The sequence below is a fragment of the Equus przewalskii genome, chromosome 12 (genome assembly GCF_037783145.1).
Source record: "Equus przewalskii isolate Varuska chromosome 12, EquPr2, whole genome shotgun sequence".
Classification (NCBI taxonomy): domain Eukaryota; kingdom Metazoa; phylum Chordata; class Mammalia; order Perissodactyla; family Equidae; genus Equus; species Equus przewalskii.
In genome coordinates, this window is record NC_091842.1 from 3,364,071 (window position 1) to 3,387,086 (window position 23,016).

Sequence of the window (23,016 nt, forward strand, 5' to 3'; positions counted from 1 at the left end):
ACCGACCTGCCTGCCGCGGCAGGGACAGCAGCCCATTTCCAAGACAGGAATTCTGCAGTTTGATGGTACCGTTGTGTAAAGAGGGGCCTGGGAGGAGGTGTGTGGTTCATGCGGCCTTAGTTTCTTATAATTCAGAGTTATCCCTTAACTTACTACCTAGATCAGCAGTGTTTTCACAGAGAGAAATATCTAGGGTGTGGTTTACGAGTCCCATCTCTTTTGCATCCATTGTTTCATCTTATTCTGGCAACAACCCTCTGAAATGCCATTGTGATTATATCATTTTAGGAAGGTGGAAACCAAGCCTCAGAGAAGCTAAGAATTAGCTTGAGGGCACCCAGCTCGTAAGTTTTCTTCCCAATCGAAGTCTTCCAGAGCAGATTTCTTCGCTTCTCCCTGGAATGTATATCGTATAGTGATGGGTCCACACGAGTGAGCTCTTAAGCAGTCATGCCCAGCGTGTGCCAGATTGGTTCTAAGCAGTCCTGGCACCGTTCCCCCGACAGGATGCTCTGGTGTCTGCTACGGGTGTGGAGCCAATCTTCACCTTTTTCCAAATGGCTATCTAATTGTCGCAGTGCCATTGATTCTAAAAGTTCATGTTGTGTACATGGGGAATTTAAGGGGAAATAGCTGTCGCATGGGTTGTTCCATGCCAGCCTCTCTCTCTGTCGTCCACTGCCTTGAAGACCATCACGTTATAGAAAGCAACCCCACTCCCACTGTGAATTGTGCCCACACGTGCTCAGTACAGGTAGCTTGGTATAAGGATGCCCGTTCAACAGGTCTTGGCGGTTGGTGGAATATGAAGCAAAAATCTCGTTTGATACATTCCCTTTCGTTCTCGCCCGTCACAGAAAAGCACTGGCCGTCCCCAGCGCCTCCCGCCAGGTGAGCTGGAGGCCTGGGGTGCTGCTGTGCCTTTAGGCCAGAGGCGGCCGAGGCCTGGGGCCTTCCTGCCAGTCAAGGGCCGCCTGCTCTTGATCGTTTCTTTTTCCCTATCAGAGGCCTCACTGAGCACAAATGGGCTGGGGCGAGTCTGAAAGGCTGCTCTCAGAAAGTCCGGATTCTCGTGAAGGGCCTTTCCTTGCTATTTCTGTGCTTCCTTAGCGCATTTTCAGCCATCATTCTCACTGGAGAGCTGTTTTCCACTTAAGGGCCTAAATTTCCAGGTTTCTTCTTTTTCTGATGCCGGCAGCCTTGATGACACACTGGTCCGCGTGACTCTGGCTCAGGTCCTTCCCCCTTGTGTCCAGGCACTCCGCCCTCGGGGACAGTGCAGGTGACTAACCGGGACTCCGCAGTCACAGAGGAGGAGCCGGAAGACCCCCGCCTGCCGTAGCAGGGCACGGAGCTCCTGCTGGCGCCCTGGTTCTGCGTCCTCCTCAGTCTTTTCCCTCTTCCGCTTATCATACGAAGCCACGTCGTCTTGAGGCAAGAACTACTTCTTGGAGAGAAATTAGATGCTTTCGGAAGCTGCACAATGACTGAGGAAATTGCTCCCACAGTACATGCTCCGTGCTTCGCCCAGGGGAACTGATTAACTTCTATCAACGGAAGCGTGGAAAAACACTTGCCGCCCAAAATAATGCCGTGAAAGTCCTTTGAGAGCACAAATAGCAATTTCTGAATGTATGCATTTTCTAAGTCCAGAGTCGTGTATGCCATTTTTAAAAAATAAATACAACTTTAAATTTCTGCCTTTAATGCACTGAAGAGCACTCTACAAAGGTACCCTCAAAAGCAGTTTGTCCCACTTTGTGTTGGACTAGTATTTTAGGAGTGTGAACACCTTTTAAATCCACTCGTCCTGGTTCTGGGACCTGCTTGGACAAATCCAGAATTCCTAACTGGAAAAAGAGCTGGGAGCTCAATTCTCGGGCACCAGGAGGCAACGCACTGCTTGGCTCTCCATTTCTCCCCACGTTTCGGAGTCACAGGAGGAAAGAATTGCTCAAACTGATTGATGGCAGCACCCCGCTAGAAATCACGTCTGGGATTTTTGGTACTAAGTCAGCATACTGCCTAGACAAATTACACTTAAAAAGCTATAATTTTTCCTTAACCCTAACAGAGTTGAAGTGTCAGTTCTGTTTTGCCCGGATCTTATAATCACCGTGAGATTAGATTATACCTTTTCTAGTGGTTGAATTAAGAAGTAGTGTTGTCTGAGGCTGACCTCTCGGCTTTACTGTAGTTTATTGACTTCCGTTTTCCTCTAACCACGCACAGTAACCGCAGGTAAACCCGATTCCTGGCTCAAGTCATTTCTCTACGGTCTGATGCAGGTACCGCCTGGCCGGCCTGCCTGGGGAGTACCAGCAGAGGAACATCACCAGCCCAGAGGTCAACTACTGCCTGGTGACAGAGCTGATCATCTGGACGCAGTATGAAATACAGGTGGCAGCTTACAACGGAGCTGGCCTGGGCGTCTTCAGCAGGGCGGTGACCGAGTACACCTTACAAGGAGGTAAGCTTGCTTTCCTGCGAGCTGGCAGTCTTTGCTGGGGAGCAGGATGTGCAAAGTTTGGCGGGAGCGTGTTAGAAATAAAAATACAGGATTTGATCCTCTAGGGAGCAATTAGAAGGAAATTCGTCACATGTTTAATTTAATCTCTCCATCTATTCCGAAGCTACAGCAATACTGTAGAAAGGAAACAGATGATCTTCTAACTGCTTTTTTCTGCTTACTAAGGGCAGGAAGGAGCTCCACACATGCCTTAACTAGTCCACTTATTCTTGAAACCTTCTGTGGAACTGACTTTCTCTAAACGGAATCGTGGTATATTTTGCAGTAAAGCTGGCCTGGAGTCCTACGTGGTACTGGGACTGTTTTTCAAAGGAAAGGATTATTTAGAATTTTGTTTTTAGTGATGTAGTATGATTATTGGCAATGGAATTTGCAACTTGGTGCTCTTTTTTCTTTTTGGTTTTCTTTTTCATTTACACAAGCAATTAACTAGATCAATAGAAACGCCTCCTCACACCCACCCCCCAAAAATGACCAGGCAGAATGCTATAGAGCCCGTGGCTCTCACATATGTGTGCTGAGACCCAACCCCGTCAGTTTAAGGCTTTCTACAGCGCCTGATTCCTGGAGGACCCAGGTCTCGGCCCAGGAATAGCCAGGCATTGGAAACACCCTCCAGGCCTGCAGTTCACTGTTAGCGCTCTCAGATCCTCTCTGGACGCGACTCCATGTGCCCCACAGCAGCCCTGTCCTGCCCAGAGGAGGGGTCCCTACAAAGTCTCAACCCCTTCCCCACTCAGCAGGCACCGCGCCGGCCTCGCGCATGTGGTTTCGTCTGCTTAGGCGTCCTTATTGCTACCAGGCCTTGACCTTTCTCCAATGATAAGGTTTCTAACTGCCCACTTCTCTCCCCAAACCATGCCTGAGACCTAATGTTCCTTGATATTACATGCTGTTATTATCATCCGTTATTGATTGGCTGTCTGTTGTCATCCCTAAGTCCATAAATCCTCCTTTATAGATTAAGTGCAGTCAGTCCGGCTTTCACCGTGACTAGCAGAGATGTTTAAAATGCAAGACAGCCGGGAAGGACCTGCTCGTCGGCAAGTAATTCTTGATTACTCATTGGAAAATGAAAATAGCTGGAAACCTGGACTATTAATGTTTGCTTTAATTAGTCTATTTAATAAAATAACTATAAATTTGGAAACACTTAAAATGACGGCTATTGCTGTTAATAATCCCCTATTACTGTGAATGGCGACGGCTTCATTTTATTGCCGGTGCGTCTGAGCTCCGTGCAGGGCAAAGGGAGGCGGGTCTCCGCCTAACTGAGAAGGGCTTCAAGGCCTTCGAGTTGGCTTTCATTCGTTGGCATCAGGGAGCCATTAAAGGTTCAGAGCTGTAAGTGACAGGCTCAAAATGCTGTATTAGGAGTTTGAGTCTGTCGGTTCGTGTGCCACAAGATGGGAGGGGAGCTGAGAATGGTGGCAGCAACCCCAGAGTCAAAAAAGCGGTAGTGTGGCCCTGAGTGATGAGCTTCCCTGGCTCTGACGATGGCTGTGAGAAGGGCGAGCGATCATGTTTGGGTGGCGCTTTGTAGTTTTCAAAAGAGCTTGACATCTCTTCCCTGTCCTGCGCCTCACAACAACCTGTCAAAGCAGGGCAGTTAAGCCCCGTGAACTCTCACCCAATGTGTCCTGGATGGTAGGACTGGGCACAAAAACAGGAAGGGAGACAGCCCCTCCCTCAGATGGCGTGCAGTGTGTAGATAGAACCGGGCGAGTTTTGTTTGCAACCATTTATGCACAAGGAAACTGGACGTTAGCCAGCTCACATTTGGCCGGTCTGAAATCGCGTGGCTACCAATAGCAGAACCAGCGCTCATACCCAGTCTTCGGAGTCAGGACCACTGTTTTCTGGGCGACATCAGCAGCCTTGGATGTCCGTGGGACTTCAGAGGTGATTTTGGCCTGATTGGTGACAGCCTGGCTGCCCAGACTGGCAGGCCTGTGCACGGGGCTCTGTGGGGATGGCGGATGGCGGGGTGGGCTCCCGCCTCCGTATGGAGCTATCTCGACTAGGATACGTCCTGAGTGTGCTTCGGCTCAGGGGGAAGATTCATTTTCCTCACATGAGGGAGAACCTGACTTCTGTTAGCTCTTTGTGAAAATGTGGTTCACAATCTTGCTCTCTTTTAACTGTTTATGAGCTAATGTTTCTGAATGATGCCATGCATGTGGCTTTCCCCTTGGCATCTCAGTTTCTGTGACAGGGTTGTCTTTCCTTTGCCTGGATGTTGGATGGCTGGTGTTGGAGCCCAGAGCCTGGAGCCACCAGCGGGTCTCAGGGCCACCCAGCAGATATGGTCCTAATTCACATCTTTGCTCGCTACGGGGTGTTTCTGCTTTGACATCTTGAAGCCGTTCTCATACACACTCAGTGGCAGTGTTTCATTCCCCCCCAACCATCGGTGTGGGCTCAGGAAACGGGTGGCTTTGTCTTGCTCTGAGTGGTGCGGCCTTCCTCTCTATGCGTGTTTTAGACTGCCTGTGTGCTCAGTGTGGTTATAACGTCCCTGGGGAAAGTCCCCCGAGCTTGCTGGAATTCAGTTATTTGGTCATTTCACGCTCTGCTTCCAGACCCTGGTCCTAACCCAACACCCGTCCCTCAGTCACTGGACAGAGTTTCTCAGGTTTGTGACAGCCTCTGAGGCTTCCTCAGGAAGCACCACCTACCTGACCCTCCTCTGTTTGAGGGACACGCCTGAGCCCCAGGACAAATCGGAGGAGAGACGCTTGTTGGCCACGGTGTTGCGACACTGTCCCTGAGACTTGGCTGTGGCACGGACTCCAAACCAGGCTCAGGTTCTTGGCGGGTGTCAGGAGGGGCACACAGCCAGGGAGGCAGCTGGCCCCACAGCAAGGTGCAGTCACACTGTGCTCATCCCCCCTGCTCCTCAGGAGCCTCTGGGTCAGCCACCCCACAGCTGGACAAAAGAGAGCAAGTGGCCACCCCACAGCTGGACAAAAGAGAGCAAGCAGCTGCCCCACAGCCGGACAAAAGAGAGCAAGCGGCCACCCCACAGCTGGACAAAAGGGAGCAAGCAGCCGTCCCACAGCTGGACAAAAGGGAGCAAGCATGTTAATTCTGTCCTGGAACCGATGTTCCCACCCAACGTAGCAGAGAAATAGGAGAGGATTTGGCACAAGGTCAGGAAGAATGCGGAGTGTGAGGGAGGACCAGGCAGTACTAGCCTGGGTCTGGGGTCGATGAGTGAATGCACTAGATAAAAAGCTATCTGATCAGAAAGTGACACATTAGAAAGAAAAATGGCAACAGCGAGGAGGGGCCATGAATAATTTAGGGAGACAGTGACGGAGGCTGGGGCATTGTGAGAAGTCTTCACACACACACCTTTCTGTATACGTGACCCCCGCCTATGGCCGTTTCCTGGGAGTCCATCCAGGCCTGACTCTTAATATCTACTACTTATCTGCCTTCAAGAACCACGTTAACCTCCCTGTGCCTTAGTTTTTTCATTTGTAAAATTGTGACATTTATGTCTGCCATGACGACTTTCAGGGTGGCTGTGAAGGGAAAATGAGACCATACACGTGAACAGGCTTGGAAAGCGTGGAGCTGTTACGCGAACACCATCCTTGTTGTTGTTGTTGTCATCCCAATTCCTCCTCCTACTGTGACAGCCACCAGTATCTACTTGAATGTTTCTGTAGTGGCAGTTGGACAGAAAGAAATTTGGGGTCAGTCTCCCAGCTAATATAAAATTGAGAACACAGACATCCAAGAATTGATGTGCGTGCCTACTGTGTGCTCAGTGTTGTGCGATGAACCATGGCACTGAGAGCGGCGAAGACACCTGACGTGTCAAACTTGGGGACTTGCGGCCTCCGCGGGGAGGCTAGACTAACGTTCGTGAAGCAAGAGCAGGGACTGGAAAAGAAGCCGGCCTTGCTGACGTGCGTTCGCTCTCGTTTGTCAAGAGCTTGGTGTTGCCAACGTGCTTTGGAGTCTTGCCAGTCAAGGTGCTCAGAGGAATACGCCGTCAGCGTGAAGCCCATCCCTCAAAAGGGGTTTTCTTGGGGTCTCTGGTGGGACAGCATCCGAGGAGGAGGTATGCTGCTCTCTGTATTGGTTGAGAATGGAGTCCAGCTGCTAGAAACAGACCCAAAGTAACAGTAGCGTAAACGAAATAGAGGTGTTTTTATCTTTCTCACACAAAGGGTGGGCAGTGGGCCGTCCAGGGCTGTAACGGGAGCTCCGTGTTCACCAGAGAATCAGGCTCCTTCTTTTTGCTTTGCTATCTTTTTAGCATTTGCCTCATGGTTGCAAGCTGGCTGCTACAATGCCAACTGTTGCATCCACATTCTAGAAGGAGGAAGACACAGGGGTGTGCCTGGTGGTTAAGTATGCAAGTATGCCTGCCTTGGAGGAACTTTCTTGGAAGTCCCATCTACGGCTGACTTCTCTGTGTCGGAGAGCCTGGAATGTGGTCTTTCCGCTGGATACGTTTCTGTCCCTTGTGAAGGAAGGCAGGGGGAATGGATAGGGAAGGGCAGCTAGCAGTCTCTGCCCCACTTTCTACGGTGACTCCTGCTGAGGAGTCACACCCGGAGGATATACAATTTCTACACGTAAAGTGGTGTGACGGTCTGTCTCACAGCTTGCTGCATGTGGAGTGCCTCATGATCCTTCCTAGTCGCCCCCGCTGGAGTTAGCGGAAACCCGCGGCTGTTCTGGGCCCCGCAGCTCAGCAAGGCTGTGTGGGCACCTTCAGAACGTGCTTCTTTGCTGCAGGCACCCTCCCAGTGCACTCGAGGGTCCCGCGGCTCTTAGCACCGCTCGCTGACAAAGCCCGAAGGACTGAGTGGGTCCTTGAGGCTGAAAAGGGAATCATTAAAATGCCTGTATGTTAAAGGGAAAAAGAATAACTCATAAAATTAATTATTTGTCTGCCTAATTTGGAAAGTTGTTGGAATGTATATAAACACACCTCTAGAGTCTACCAGGAGACCATGGGAAAAGCAAGAAATACGCAGCCTCAGGAAGGATAAAGCTTCGGTCCAACCAGCCTAATTTTTCCTTCTCCTTTCAGCCAAGGGGCAAGCGGGATCCATCAGGGGAAATGAGATGTAATTTATCTTGACTTTAATAAGGCTCTCTGGATTGAGCTCCTCTGGAGAAGGTATTGGAATGCTGGGGAGAGCTGGTGCAGCTCGCACTCCCCTTAGGTGGGTGTGTAACGTGTTAGACAGTTGTTCTGAAAGAGAACTTATAAATGATGCAGTGTGGCCCCAGGTGAGGAGGGAAGGGCGCACGGGCTGCTCTTGTTAGCACCGGCAGCGAAACGGAGAACCTGGAAAGCTGTGCGCCTGCGGGAGACGAGCATCCTCAGGCTCCTGGAGCACACGTGTTTGGTCTCGAATGTATTTTCTTCAAGGAAGCTCCTGAAGGAAGACGAGCAAGTTATTCCTACCCTGAGTTCAGCGCAGTGTGATATTGATCCGTGAAGTAATTTGAACCCACTATTCACCTGTCACATATCCCGTTTTTCTATTCAATCTCATTTATTATTGAGATACAGTAAAAGTGCCTGGTGTATCTACCTTGGTTCTTTACAAGTTCTCAGCATGCATAACACCTTGGACACACAGGGATTACTTGATGTGAGCTCTCCCCCTTCCCTGCCTCCCTCGGCCACCATCTCCTGTTATCTTTACGCCAATCCCGTGTAGTAGATTTTATTAGCAGGGCCTCCGTGACTGTTTCTGCTCTAGACATTCTTAAATGTGACATGTTAACTTACAAATCAAGCAGCAGAACTCTAATACAGTTCCAGCCAAGTGGACTTTCCGGGGGTGAGAGGAAAGGTTCCTCCTGTCACAGTCGCTGCGGCCTAAAATTCCAGCATACGTGGCACCTGCGTGTCAGATTTCCATTGTGGTTATCCAAAATGAAACAGAAAATAAATTTACTCGAGAATTTCTTTGAAAACGCTTCCGGAAATCAATATGCTTTTGGTTTCCAGTGGAAAAAGCCATAGAGTATAAGTTCTGCATAGCTAAACACCCACTATAATTATAGGCATTTTTCTTACTGCCAATGTCTACTTCAGCAACTTTCTAATCATTTACTGCAGGAGGGGAAGCACTGTAGTCGTTTGAAGCAATCAGTAGTTCAAATTCGGTGCTGATGCAGTGTTTGGTTCCCAAATTCAGTTTTTGTTAAAAATTGTTCAACTAATGGTGAAAGATACATCAGGAAATAATGTGAGCATGACGTCGTCAGGTGAGCCTGCGAGTGGAATCCTGTGCACTGTGAGAACATGAAATGTGATACATGAGGGTTACATCCAGAGCAAGCCAGTGTTCATGAGCGAACTTCCCCCATCCATTTCTTAACTGCATCCATTAAGATGCACATGTGGGTTTTCCTACATGTCCAAAGACAAATTATCCTATAAATCATCATTTCGAGCACACCAAGATTTTAATTTTTTTCTGGTTTTATTTCTTTATCATTCCTCTTCTTGTAACAGGTATTTTTGTGCTGTAATGGTTTATTCTGGTTTCAGAACATTACCCTCTAATGAAAGAAAAATATTTCATATTTAAAGAGAAATGGAGAAAACATTTGGTTATCCACTTTCCGAAAACATTAGTAAAAGCTCCTAAATGTTCACTTGGGCTTGGAAAGGTTTTCTGAAGTAAGGATTATAAATGAACCCTCTGTTTGCAAGCTCTATTCTTATCTCCTCTTGGGAAATTATCAATGTGGCATAAACGACATTGCACAAAAGATTTGTTTCTCCATCCTTACGACTTTCTAGACCTCAGGCTGTGCCCACAGAATAGGATAATGTTCTAAATTCTGCCAGCATCACCTAAAACACTAAGGAAGAACTGAACACAATGATAAGGGATGTTCCATTAGGTATGGGCTTAATTTGCTCTTCTAGAACTTTCAGGAAAGGAAAGAATAGAAAACTAGCATTTCAGGGGAAGCCACTCTATACCAGTTTTGTTGTCCTATGCCATGCACTTACATTCCTTATATTGCTTAGGTCAGCCCCCAGTAGTTGTGTGACATGGTCGTCACTGTCTCTATTTTACAGAGAGAAAAATGGAAGCTCAGAGAGGTGACTAACTTTTCCAAGGTCTCATAGCTAAAGAATGCTGGAAAATGCCAGAATTTATGCTTTTCTTCTTCATTCTACATCTATCAAACATGGACAAATTTACTTCCAGATTTTCAGTGCCGCCTGTATATAGAATAGAAAAGAAGTGAGATCTCGTCTTGCTTATGTTCACATGGTGGGTGGGTTTGCAGTAGCTTGTGGACATGTCTGACTGCAGCCCACCATAAGAAATCTGTTTACGTTGAAACCCAGTATACACACACACACACACACCCCCGAAACAGAAAGGTTCACGGAATGATAGTTACCCTTCCAGTGTGTGGTATTCTTTGGTATTTTCTATTCAATTCCATTCTGTTTCATTCCCTCATTCTTTAACAAATGCTGGCTGTCACCACTAATTTGATTTCCTGGTTCACTAATGCATTTGTGACCTGCCGCTTGCAAAACACTGAATTTGAGCAACACAGGGTGTTTGGTTGAGCTTATCTTGCATCCTTTTCAGAAGAAGCTTCCACTAGTCTGTAGGATGCATCAGAGTCAGGCTCGAAGAAGGCGTCCCGAGGGAGATATGGCTGAAGCCAACGATACGAGACAAAGAGTGGGGATGTGAGCGGGGCAGGCCGAGGCACAGAGCTAAGATTTGGGGACTGGAGGAGGGTTCCAGCACCTGGGTCGGTGCAGACGACCTCGTGAGAAAGGAGTGTTCCCAGGATAAGACTTGCCCTTCAGCTGCCGCTAGAAGACACAAGGAAAAATGAGACCAATCGTAAATTACTGTGACCAGAGTATTGTTTTGTGAGGTAGAGACCGGTCTTCCCTACAAGCCTGGGAACCCTTTGAAGGCAGGGGCTGCGTCTGACTGGTCTTATTTATGTTTTATCCCCAATCCAAGCACAATGCCTGACACATACACAAAGCATAAATAATATTTGACTAATAGATATCTGACAGGTGCTTATTGTTTCTATTTCAATTTCCGACGCTGTGCCAATTTAGTCTCCGTATCCAGCATGATGCCCTCCCTCCCCTCCTGACTCTCCTTGTCTCGGAGGCTCTAAGGAAAGCCCAGGGCCTGCTTGCTTCGTCCCCATGCGGTGTACCTCCCTGGCCTAAAAACTGCTCCCAAATGCGTTCTCCTTAGTGCCTAGTGAAAAAATGGGAAAAGTAAGTTTAGAAAGGGACACACAGAACTTTTTAAGTGTTAAAGTATTTTCTTATGCAGGCCATTGAAAAAAGATAGTCGAGCTTATTTGTCCAAAATTTGTCATCCTAATAATGTGTTAGAAATGTTAATACAGTGGGAACATTCAGGTGTATCAAAACCGCAAGAAGCGTAACAACACAAGAACCCAGCCGTGGCCTGTAGCATCTGGAATCAGCGATAACACCTGGCACGCAAATTCTAATATGCACAGCCACGCGGTAATGTGTAGCCAGCAGCTCTTCCACGTAATGAGCTCGCTTCTCCCCTGTTTGAAAGGCATGTACGTTTAATTCGATGGGATTACCTGGAGAAGGAGATGCCCATGAACCCCACTAAGTTCTGGATGGACACTTCAGTCTCTGATATTTGAAATCATATACTTTAAGGATAATGAAAAACAGAGTGTGCAGTTGTGGCAAAGACATGAAGATCCATGTGCCCTTCCACAGTGTGGAGGTACCGCTGCGGGCTGCTGCCCAGCCAGCAGCTTCCTTCCCAGCGGCCGGAATGCAAGCAGAAGTGAGGGGACTGTTTCCTAGGCAAGGTGGGCCCTGACTGGTCACATGCAAGGCTGCCCACCAACCAGGAAAACCGACCTTGCGCTTGAGGACAGTGAGAGATGAACTGTTATTTTGGGAAGACGCTGAGATTTCACGGTTTGTCTGTAGCAGCTAAGGTAGTGTTACTTTAATAGATGCAACGGCGCACATTAGAATATAGAAATTTTGTGGAAGAATGCACTATAATTTCCTTCTGTGCTAAGTTCAGCTAATTTTACAGCCTGTACTGGGCTCCTTAGCATCTTTAGGTTGGGTTTGTGTTAGTCTGATAGACAGTAATAAGCAGGATGCAGGAGTCAATCATTTTCCGACCTCAGAGGCCTGGACACCCATATCCCCTGTCCCGTGATGGCCCCTGAATTTCTCTGTTGGCACTTCATAGCATCACTTTATTCATTTTATCTGACATGTTGTGAATCTCCAAAACATCAGGTAGCTCCGTGGTCAGTGCAGGTTTATTTTGATTAACCATTATTTTAAACTGATTCTGCCATTTATGGAGATTGAAGAGAAGATGAATTGTAATGATAGACTAGCATTTACTCAGGGGTGTTGCAAATAAGCTTTGCAAAATAATATTGTTTGAGTTCTTGAATGAAATATCAAAAATCAAAACACCCCGTGTCTCTCTTTTCAGCTGCAGAGAGTAGTTCATGAAAAGTGCCTGCCCGGCATAATCTCAAATTCTGCAGGCTGTAAATAACAGTAGACGTTCCTGGTAGAAAAAGCGGAGAAGGTAGAAAAGAAGCTTATGGGGTTTTCTGCCAACTAGTTAATTAGGCTCCAGATAGAATGAAAATAATAACCGAAGGAAGAATGGTGGGATGGAGAGAGAGGAGGAAGAAGGAAAGAAGAGAAAATAAGCAGCAAAGAAACTCTAGAGCAGTGGTTCTCCAAGTCTGGTCCCTGGACCGGCAGCATCAATTTGCTAGAAGTGCAAATTCTCGGGCCCTACCCCCAACCCACTGATCAGAAACTCTGGGGGTGGGGCCTACCATTTGCGTGCCGGCCAGCGCTCGGTGATTCTGATGCATGCTCTGATTTGAGAACCACTCCTCTAGAGGTTGGTGGGCAGAAGCCTGTAACACCAAAGAATCAAACCAATCATCGCTCCCACCTCGTAATAGAGGAGGTCAGTCCCATCTACTGGAGAAAAGCAACAGCGCCTGGGAACCATCACATGTGATATGTGTGATCACCATGTGTGCTGGGGATTGTGGGGAGAGTGGTGCCTCTCAGAAGAAACCTCAACTGTGTTTTTAGAAACTCTGATGTTTGGGTAGGAGGCTAAAGTCTTCCTTGAAATGAAGGGCATGACTTGGAAAAGAAAGGATATGGGTAATGATCAACTGGCAACTCGAGGAATGAGCTCTTTGGACCAAGGTCAACCCATGAGAATACACGAATGTTTGGAGTTGACCAGGATTTCAGAACAGCTTCTTGTCCCTATGTATGCCTCCAGCATTTTGGAAGAAAGTGAGGCTAGGGTGGCCACCCTTATTTCAGGTCAAGCAGCTTGATCATCTTTCAGTCATCTTTTTATTCTGGCTTTGATCTGTTTTCCTCTCGAGGTGAATGAGATTTGTGTTGGAATAATAGGTTTATGACAAGGAGGGGTCTCATCTCAGAAAGCATAGGAAGAGCACGTTCAACTCTCTTCACCTCTCTTGGAAAATGAGGGGTAGAGAGGGAATGCATAGACGAAGCTATAACACTCGCTAGCCAGCAGGGCTGCAGGTTCTTCCTCTCAGGGGGAAGCGCAGAAACACAGGCCTATAATTCTCAGGAAGCAGCCACCTTTGATCATGCAGGACAAGCCACATCCTACCAACCTCATTTCCTTTTGGGGGAGGTTACTGAGTCAATAGGTCCAAATACCACATTCATTCTGTAGCTTGATTTTCATTCATTCACTCAGTAAACACCCTTATGGCTAAGATGGGCAAGTATGGATTGGGTGATAAAATAATTAGATTTCTAGGGACCAGCTATGCCCAAAGAGTGTAGTTTACTTGATTGACCAGCTCTTGGAGGGTGACTCCACTTGCAAAATCTATCATTCTTCTGGGCTTTTCTTGGTCAACACTTCTGTCAGTGACAAGGAGGGAATGGAGATGGCGTGCCTATCAGATATGCAGGTGTCACAGCTGAGAGGGGTAATTCATGTGTTCTATCCTCAAATCAGAAATAAACTGCTTTGTTAGACTGATGGTTGAAATCAAGTTGAAGCATAAAAGGGATAAGCCAAAATACGATATTTACATACACACAACCAATTGTGTGACAAAAGGATGGGAGACACAACTTGCCAACAATTACCATAAAAAGACTTGGGAGGTTTAGTGGAGCACAGATCCAAGGAGAGCTAGAACCATAATCTTAACCTCTCTAAGTAGATGACACATTTCCAAATCAAGGCATATCGTGATGCCGCAGAATCCTGTTTTGGCTACATGCCACTTGGAGCATTGAGGCCAGCTCCAGGTGCCTCGCCATGAGGGATGGTGAAAAATCAAGGCTCCTCAGAGGAGGATAACCAGAACAGGCAGTGCTCTGTAAATCCTGTCATATGGGAAACAGAGAAGAGAAACAAGGTGTTTATTTGGCCTGTAGTAGTAAAGCCTTGCTGGCTATTTTTGTGGCTTTCAAATAGTCTAACAGCCATATGTGTGAGGAACGGTTTACCCAGGAGACAGACGGGGATCAGTGAGCAGAAGTTGCAGAAGGAAAGGTTTTAGTTCAGCCTAAGGAAAACCCCCTTTATAATGTATGGCAGAGGTGCAAGTTGACTTAAAGAGCAGGATGGTTGTGTCCAAGAAGTTGTGCCAGCAGTAGTTGAGCGGCCACCCGTCCAGGGTGCTGTGGGCAGAACTCCTGCACGGACGGGCTGGTGAACCACACGAGCTTAGAGGGCCCTTGCAGCTCCTCCTTCTCCAGTCTGCAAACCTGTCTACATCATCAACAGGACTGGTTGCATGGCCCAGGCCTCTGTGAAGCTTCAGAGAAGAAGCATTCTTTACCAAAACTCTGGTTATCATAATTTCGGAGAACAAAGCCACGGTGTTGGGTTGAGCACATGTTATTTGAGTTTGAGTCCATGCCTTGGCACATACTCAGGTTGTAAAACCCCTCCTACTGTGTTTCCACCTGGAAATTCCTACTTAAAGATTTGGCTCAGGAGCTGTCTCCTCCATAGGGTTTTCCTTAAGGAAATTCACGCTGACCTTCGTTGTAGCACGTTTTGCATAGAATTACAAATGTCTGCTTCCCCTACTTGACCCTGAGCTCCATGAAGGCAGGGACCTTGAACCTAGATTCATTATATAAATACAGAGAAAGGATCTGGTTTCATATCAATAGGCCCCTAAATATTATATTTACACATGTATACACATACATGCATGTATATATTTACCTATACACATGCATATAAATGTGTGCATAGGCACATGCGCTTATATATATATATACATGCATGTGTGCATAGACATATAACATGTGCACATATCCTTACACATAGATGTGTGCATATGCATACAGATGTAAAAGTGTGCATAAAATATACATGTACATATACATGCATATACACATGTATATGTGCATGCCATTACTGGGAATAAAATTGGCTTCTCTGTGTGTAAATGAAAATCTGAAGCCGAAATATGAAGTATTCCAGCAAATAATAATGCTTATAAATTGAACTAGTGCATTTTACTGTATCATCAGTTTGTACTCTTACATCACAGTGTTTCTAGCAAGGAAAGAAGAATACAAGTTTGCTAGCTAATTGCTCATAGTAGGGAGCCAATAGATTGTATCAAAAAAAGAGAGGACTTCGGGTCTATATAAACATATTAGTGTGTGTGTGTATATATGTATATGTATGTATATAAACATTAGAGCAAAAATACAAACCTTCCTAGTTACCAAAACATATGTCAAAAGAGACAGACAATAAAACAGGCCACATGGTGAAGCCAACACACACATACACACACACAGAGACATATTAATAAGCATATATGTAATTATAACATGGATATATTTATAACATATATATGTATGTGTACAGACAAATGACAGAACTGAAGCCAAATTTACTGATTCTATCAATAAATGTAATGGACTTAGCCTATAAAAATAAAAAGATTTCCAGATTGGCTAACAAAGCAAAATTTAACACTATGCTGTAAACAAGAGAAACCTGAAAGAAAGAGATTCATAAAGGTAAAAAGTAAAAGGATGGACAAAAAGTACCCGGACAAATACAAAGAAAGCAGGGGTCGTGATCTGGATACCCGACTAACAGAACCTATATAAAAAAAAATTTATAAAGACAAAGGAGAGCATTTTATAATGCTAAAGACTACAAGTCCCAATGAGGAGATAACAGTGATCAGTTATGTACCTAGGAACATAGCAAAGACTTCCATAAACCAGACACCATGGGAGACGCAAAGAAAAAGGAGAGACACTAATGAAAGCAGACTTGAACCTGCCTCTCTCAACCCAAGACAGAGGCGGACAAAGAGCAAAGTCAGTAAAAGGCTAGAGTACCCAAGTAACATGATAAACAAGGTAGAACTTAGACGCCAACTCTGAAGCCTGGCGATAGACAGCACACTTTCTTTACAAAGGCACAGGGAACAGTTATGAAGATGCGTCACGTCTTAGGCCACCGAAAAATCCCTAATAATTCCAAAGAACGCAAAGATTACGTCAAAGAAAAAGTTACAGTCTAGTTTCAGTTTCTGAAGATTGATGTGAAAATGCTGAAAAATTATCAGACGAAATTCAACAGCATATGAGAAAATAGATCACAGCCAAGTAGAGTTTATGCCAAGAATTCAGCTTTGACATTTGCCAACATTCAACACCCCTCCAGTAAAAACATATAATAAAATAGGAATTCATAGATATTTACTCAATATGGTGAACAGTGGATGTACCTCAGCCCCCAGATCTGTTTCCTGCGTCTGCTTAATGGGGAAACCCTGCAGGTGTTTCTGCCAAAGGAGGAGCCAGGGCTGCCCAGTCTCCTCCACTCTTTCACGTTGCGGTGAGAGTGTTCGCCAAAGCAATAGACAAGAGAAAGCAATTAGAGGCATAAAGCCTGAAAAGAAAGTGATAAAACTATTTGTACTTGCAGATAATAAGATTTGATATGTGGAAACTCCAAAAGAGCCCGTGGAGAAACTACTGTAAACAATAGGAGAATTTACCTAACTAGCAAGTTTACAAAATCAGCATATAAAAACAGCAGACTTCACAAGCACAGACAAAACACAGCTGGAAGTTGTAATCAGAAGATCCTGCTTGCAATAGCAGAATAACGTTAGAATAGAATGGAAAAGGAGGGGCCGGCCCAGCGGTGCAGTGGTTAAGTGTGCACGTTCCGCTTCAGCGGCCGGGGGTTCACCAGTTCGGATCCCGGGTGCGGACATGGCACCACTTGGCAAGCCATGCTGTGGTAGGCGTCCCACATATAAAGTAGAGGAAGGTGGGCATGGATGTTAGCTCAGGGCCAGTCTTCCTCAGCAAAAAGAGGAGGATTGGCAGCAGTTAGCTCAGGGCTAACTGGAAAAAAAAAAAAAAGAATGGAAAAGGAACGAAAAGAAAAAGAAAGGAAAGAAAAAAACCTGGGATAAACTTAACAAGAAATGGCTAAAACCTGTGAAGAAAACTATAAATGTTCCAGAAAGTTATAAAAGTAGGTGTAAACAAACGGATGGACATGGCATGTTCTTGAATAAGAAGACAGCATCACAATGATGTTAGTGCTCCCTACCTTAATTTAGAAATGTCACATGATCCCAATAAAAATAGTATCAGAATTTTTTTCTGGAGCTCGAAAAAAGAATTTAAAAAGGTCATTCAGAAGAAAATGAGCAAGAATAGCCAGGAAAACCCTGAAAGAGAAAAAGCAATGAGGATGGAATAGTCCTCTGGCATTAAAACATGTTCTAAAGCTCTCTAGTTAAACAGTGTAGTATTGGTACATGAGTGGAAGATAAATGGAACAGAATAGAAAATCCAGAAATGGACCCAATTCCATGTGAAAAGCTAGTAAGAGCGACATCCTGGATGACTAATCAAAGACAGACTTTTTGATAAGTAGTATTGAAATAAGTGGATACCTATATGGAAAAAGATAAAACTGGATCCACTCCCCACACGATATACAAGGATACATTCCAAATGGATCAGAGATCAATGTTAAAAACGTGAAACCGCAAAACTACTAGAGGAGAACGCTAGTGAATTCCTCTATAACCTGGAAATGGGTAAAATTTCTCTAACTATGACTCAACATCTAGATGCGATAAGTAAAAAGATTGATAAATTTGATCACATAAAATTTTTAAAAAGCTAAAATATTCCGTATGCAAAAAAAAAAATACAATAAGCAAAGGGGGGGAAGATAAATGGGAAATATTTGCAACTTACATCCCAGACAAATGGTTAATAGCTGTATATTAACAGCTTCTAAAATAGAGACGAAAAACACCAACAACCAAAAGAAAAAGGGCACGAAATAAGGAGAGAATTAACAGAAGTGCAATTGGCCCTTAACCACAGGAAAAGATGCCCAATTTTGCCCATAACAAGAGAAATACAAAATGAAGCTACACAGAGACACCATTTCTCATGCACCAGTTTGGTAAAAATTTGAAAATTTGCCAATGCTCTGTGATAAGACTCAAAACAGGGACCCCCTTTCCTTGCTGCTGGGAAGGCAACACAATCCCACCGCTGATTAGTTCAACCAGCACACGGGGTTGGAAGTTACAGGTGGTGGGAGGAAGTTGATGAGGAATGGAAATACGGACTTAACGTGTCTCCTCACAAAATGCATACGAATTACAAAGGAAAAAAGAGCAACTTTATCGAGGTGAAACCTGGCAGCAAGTACTAGAGTTTACCTCGGCGTGGGCTGGGACAAATCAAAACCGTGCACCGTGGAGAGGATGCGGTGAAAGAACGCGGCATCGCTCTGTGCTCTTCCTCCCTGAGACACGTAGCCCGAGTCTCATCGAGAAGAAACTTTACACAAACTCAGACTGAGGGGCACACTATCCAGTAAGTTATCCTGTAATATCCAAAATGTCAAGGCTGCAGAGGTCAAGGAAAAAGTGAGGAACTGTTCCAGACTGAAGAAGACCAAACAGTCACAATAACTAAATGCAATGTGTGATCTGGACCGGATCCTATCGCTCCAGAGGACATTTTGGGGGAAATAGGAGGATTCTAGACGAGGTGGCACTGTTGTACCAGTGGTGATGTCCTGGTTTCAATGGCTGTATTGTGGTTGCGTGGTGAATGCGCTTGTTTCTAGGAATTGCATACCGCAGTGTTTGGGGGTGATGGGGCTTATGTTAGTAGCTCACTCTCAAACAGTTTTCAAAAAAGTCATTATATAATTTCAGATTCTCTGGAGTTTGAAATATTTTAAAATGAAAATTTTCTTTAGCATTTAAAAATGTTTCTAATTCTTTTTTCATTTACAATAAACAAAAACACGGGCCTGGCCCGGTGGTGTAGTGGTTAAGTTCTCATGCTCTGCTTTGGCAACCCAGGGTTCGTGGGTTCAGATCCTGGACATAGACCTACACACTGCTCATCGAGCCATGCTGTGGTGGCATCCCACATACAAAATAAAGGAGGATTGGCACAAATGTTAGCTCAGGGCCACTCTTCCTCAAGCAAAAAGATGAAAATTGGCTACAGATGTTAGCTCAGGGCCAATCTTCCCCTCCAAAAAGAAATAGATTAATAAAAATAAAATAAGCAAAAACCTATACAACGTCTCTTGCCTTTAACTAGCTAAACGGCATACCCTCTGACACACCAACTCTGTTTGTAGGAGTTTATTCCAAAGATACACCTGCCTACAAATGAGAAGATGAAAAGACGCGTCCAAGACCGCTCACTGCTGCACGGTCTGTGGTTCCACTGTTGGGATCTGTGGAGATGCCCGTCACTAAGAGGCAGGCTGAGTAAACTGGGGCATCCACACGATGGAGGACTATAGACCTGTAAGAAAAAGGAGGGTATTTCTAGAGCTATACCTACAAGAAAAGGAGGGTGCGGAAAGAGAGATTAGGCTTCTCGTTGACTTTCAAACCAAGTAAATGTATTTTATCTATTTATGAAACTAAATTGAAAACATCTATAAAAGAAGTTCTAAAAATTGAAGGCAAAATAAAGCAAATGAACATAGCTGTATATGAGTTGGTAATGTAACCAAATGGAAAGTAACATTTCACATAGATTTAAATCATGATAATTTGACTGTGCGTCCCTAGCAGGATATAATACGAGCACAAAATGAAAACCAAAAACTGGGGAAAAAGGTCTAAAACTGTTTTCAATGGTTATGTTGATGGTAGTAGCGTTGGGTGTGGCTTTTTAAGGCAATTGTATGAATATTGTGAGATAAAGCAGTTAAGTATTATGTTGATGTCATTGGGAACTGAAATTTTTGGCAAAGTTGAAACTCTAAATTTGAATTGGTAGTATGATGATTTTATCTTTAAAAAAAAGGAATTTCGTGTAAAAATGCCTAGAAATAACCAAGCCAGTAGCACTGAGCTTCCCTGTAACCACAAAAATAAACGGATTTTCTTGAGTGAGTGGATGATTCCAGGTCAGGAACAGATAATGTGTAAGATGAGTCCGGAAGATCTTGTCATTCAAAAAAGCAAAGAAGCTATCAAACAGTAGTGAGGGCTTGTCAAAAAGACTCACGTGCCAGCTTGAAGAGGCTCCCACTAGTTAAAGATGGGATAATATGAAAATCAATGATGATAATAACTGCAGTGGATTGAAATGCTTCAAACACATTTCAGTCCATAGATTCTTAACAATATATATTCTTAAGAGCCTCAATGGTCATCTTCGGAAAATGGTAGGAAAACTATTAAATACTGAATTTGTTTAGAACTTCTTGATCCAAAATCTCAAGATTTCTAGCAAGAAACTTGGTCTTGGTTGGTGAACATCACTTGTTCAATATCTGGTTTTATTCTTGAGACGGCTCCATTCAGACTCCATCAAGACTTCTGATAATGTGGTTGGGCCTAGAGGGTATTATACTAAGTGAAAGAAGTCAGATCAGACAGAGAAAGACAAATACTGTGTGATTTCACTTATATGTGAAATCTCAAAAACAAGGCAAACAAAACAAAACAGAATCAGGCGCATAAATACAGGAGACAAACTGGCGGTTACCAGCTGGGGGGTGGGTGAAATAGGTGAAGAGGATTAAGAGGTACAGACTTCCAGTTATACAATAAAGAAGTCATGGGGGTATAATATACAGCACAGGGAATATAGTCAATAATATCGTAATAACTTTGCACGGTTGCAGATGCTGGCCGGACTTGTGGTGATCATTCCGTAATACATGTATATATAAATAGCAAATCACCACGATGTACGCCTGAACCCATTAGGATATTGTATGTCAATTATACTTCAATAAAAAAAAGACTTTTAGTGATAACCTCTTCAAATATTTGGCAGTTGCCACGGACAATGAAGTGTTTGCACAAGTAGGTGGTCACAAATGCCTGAAGATTATCGCTTTTTCCCCAGTTGAGAGAATCTCCTTTCTTGCCGTTAACCAGAAGGGAGATAATTCAATCTCTTTAAATTATGCTTTCAGGGTGCAAGGTTTCTTTAGGTTAACTGCTCTTTCATTTCTTTGACAAATGTAATGTTGAATGGTTTTTGTGAAAATGTGAATGAATTTGGATTCTGATCAAATGTTTTTCATCTCAAGTATTTCAAAATAATGGGCATTTTATTTCCGTAGATCTACACAGATTCTGCTGCCAGTCTTAATAATTTGTCTTTAGAGTTCAAACATTGACTCCTTTAGAATTATAAAATTGATTATATATCACTAGTGAACAATTTTTTTTTTTTTTTGAGGAAGATTAGCCCTGAGCTAACATCCATGCCCATCTTCCTCTACTTTATATGTGGGACACCTGCCACAGCATGGCTTGACAAGCAGTGCCATGTCTGCACGCAGGATCCAAAAGGGCGAACCCTGGGCCACCAAAGCAGAATGTGCAAACTTAACCACTGCACCACTGGGCTGGCCCCAACTAGTGAACAATTTTTAACTCCATAACAAAGTTGAATTTTTGCTTTGACTCCATCCACTTGACATGTGCATGTTAGTCTCTGGTCACAGGGTCTCGGCAGTTCTCTGTTGTATCCATTCAGGTGCTCAAGAATGTCACTTAAGTAAGCCACTTGGGTGCCAATAACTTATCCTTCAACAGATCTTTAAAGTGAGACCCATTCACCCAAAATAACAGCAATGATAATAATAATGCTTTGCTCAGTTCACAGCCTCTTGCAAAACTCTTCTTTTGGACAGCCCATGGACTTCAATTTGAAGTTGAAACAGAAAATAAGGAAGTTCCCTTTTTTTCCCTGAGGAAGAGTTGCCCTGAGCTAACATTTGTTGCCAATCCTCCTCTCTTTTTGCTTGAGAAAGCTTAGCCCTGAGCTAACATCAGTGCCCATCATCCTCTATTGTTTTGTACGTGGGACACCTCCACAGCCTGGCTGGCGAGTGGAGTAGGTCTGTGCCCAGGATCTGAACCTGCGAACCCAGGACACCAAAGCAGAGCACATGAAACTTTAAGCATTCGGCCATGGGGCTGGGCCTGAAAGTTCCCGTTTTTGAAGAATACTGTGAGAAGGTAAATGAATGGCATGTCAGAGGACCCAGAGACAAACTTAGTCCACATCAGTAAATCAAGAGTTTCCATTGCAGATCGATGAGTTACTGATGTTACTAACTGCACCTCACGTGTAGGATTATCTTAAATCCCTCAAAAAAATTCTTTGGTCAAAATTGGTATTCTGATGCCATTTCTTTCCCAAAGCAAAAAAACCCAAGTGAGACTGTAGCGTTTTGGATTTTGTTAGACTTACCATTCAAATAACGTCGTTTAATGAGGAGTTCAGGTCTACAGACCACCTCTCACAGAGGAGAGCTTCTCTGTGAATGAAACAATGCATTTCTCGAATCTCAGGCTTTTCCGATTGAATTTTGCTATGAAGTCTTTATACGTTTCTATCAGCATTGGTATACAAAACTTACAAATCTGTTCTCCAGTACTTTATTTATTCCCAGGGGTCCATTTAGCTGTGACTGCTTCATCCTTAGTAGCTTGTCTGCTGTGTGGTATACTCTGGTGCCCCGGTCTAGCTCGGTTCCTGTGGGTGACACACCCATCCCCGGTGCTGGCACCTGGCCTGCTGAGGGCTCACAGCTGTAGACCTGGGAACTGTCCACTGCCAAGAGGAACTGCCTCACCTAAGGGGACACCCCTCCCACGGGTCAGCCTGTGGCCAGTGGCTGGCTACACAGAGCCTAGAAAAGCCCAGTCTTCTGGTTCAGACAACTCAAAGGGACGTCCCTGCTCCGGAGCTCCCGGCAGGATCCGCTGAGGCCTCACGGTCAGCCGCTCCTCTGCCCGGTCCTGGCCTCCTCACTTCCTTATACGTGCGTCTACTGAGAGCCCTAAAGCTTGTACAGGCAACTCTTCATGGCCAGGGTCTGTTTCCAGGGAGCTCAATCTGAGACAGGTATGTT

At 44.8% G+C, this 23,016-nt stretch overlaps 1 protein-coding gene across 4 annotated transcripts in view; it reads left to right on the forward strand.

Annotated features, from left to right (window-relative positions):
• Window positions 1–23,016, forward strand: part of SDK1 (sidekick cell adhesion molecule 1) — an 857,865-nt gene that overhangs the window by 655,825 nt on the left and 179,024 nt on the right. For all 4 annotated transcript variants that reach the window (XM_070567258.1, XM_070567254.1, XM_070567255.1 and 1 more), the window contains exon 17: window positions 2,289–2,470. In XM_070567258.1, coding sequence (XP_070423359.1) covers window positions 2,289–2,470 — 182 coding nt within the window. The remainder of the gene's footprint in view (window positions 1–2,288; window positions 2,471–23,016) is intronic.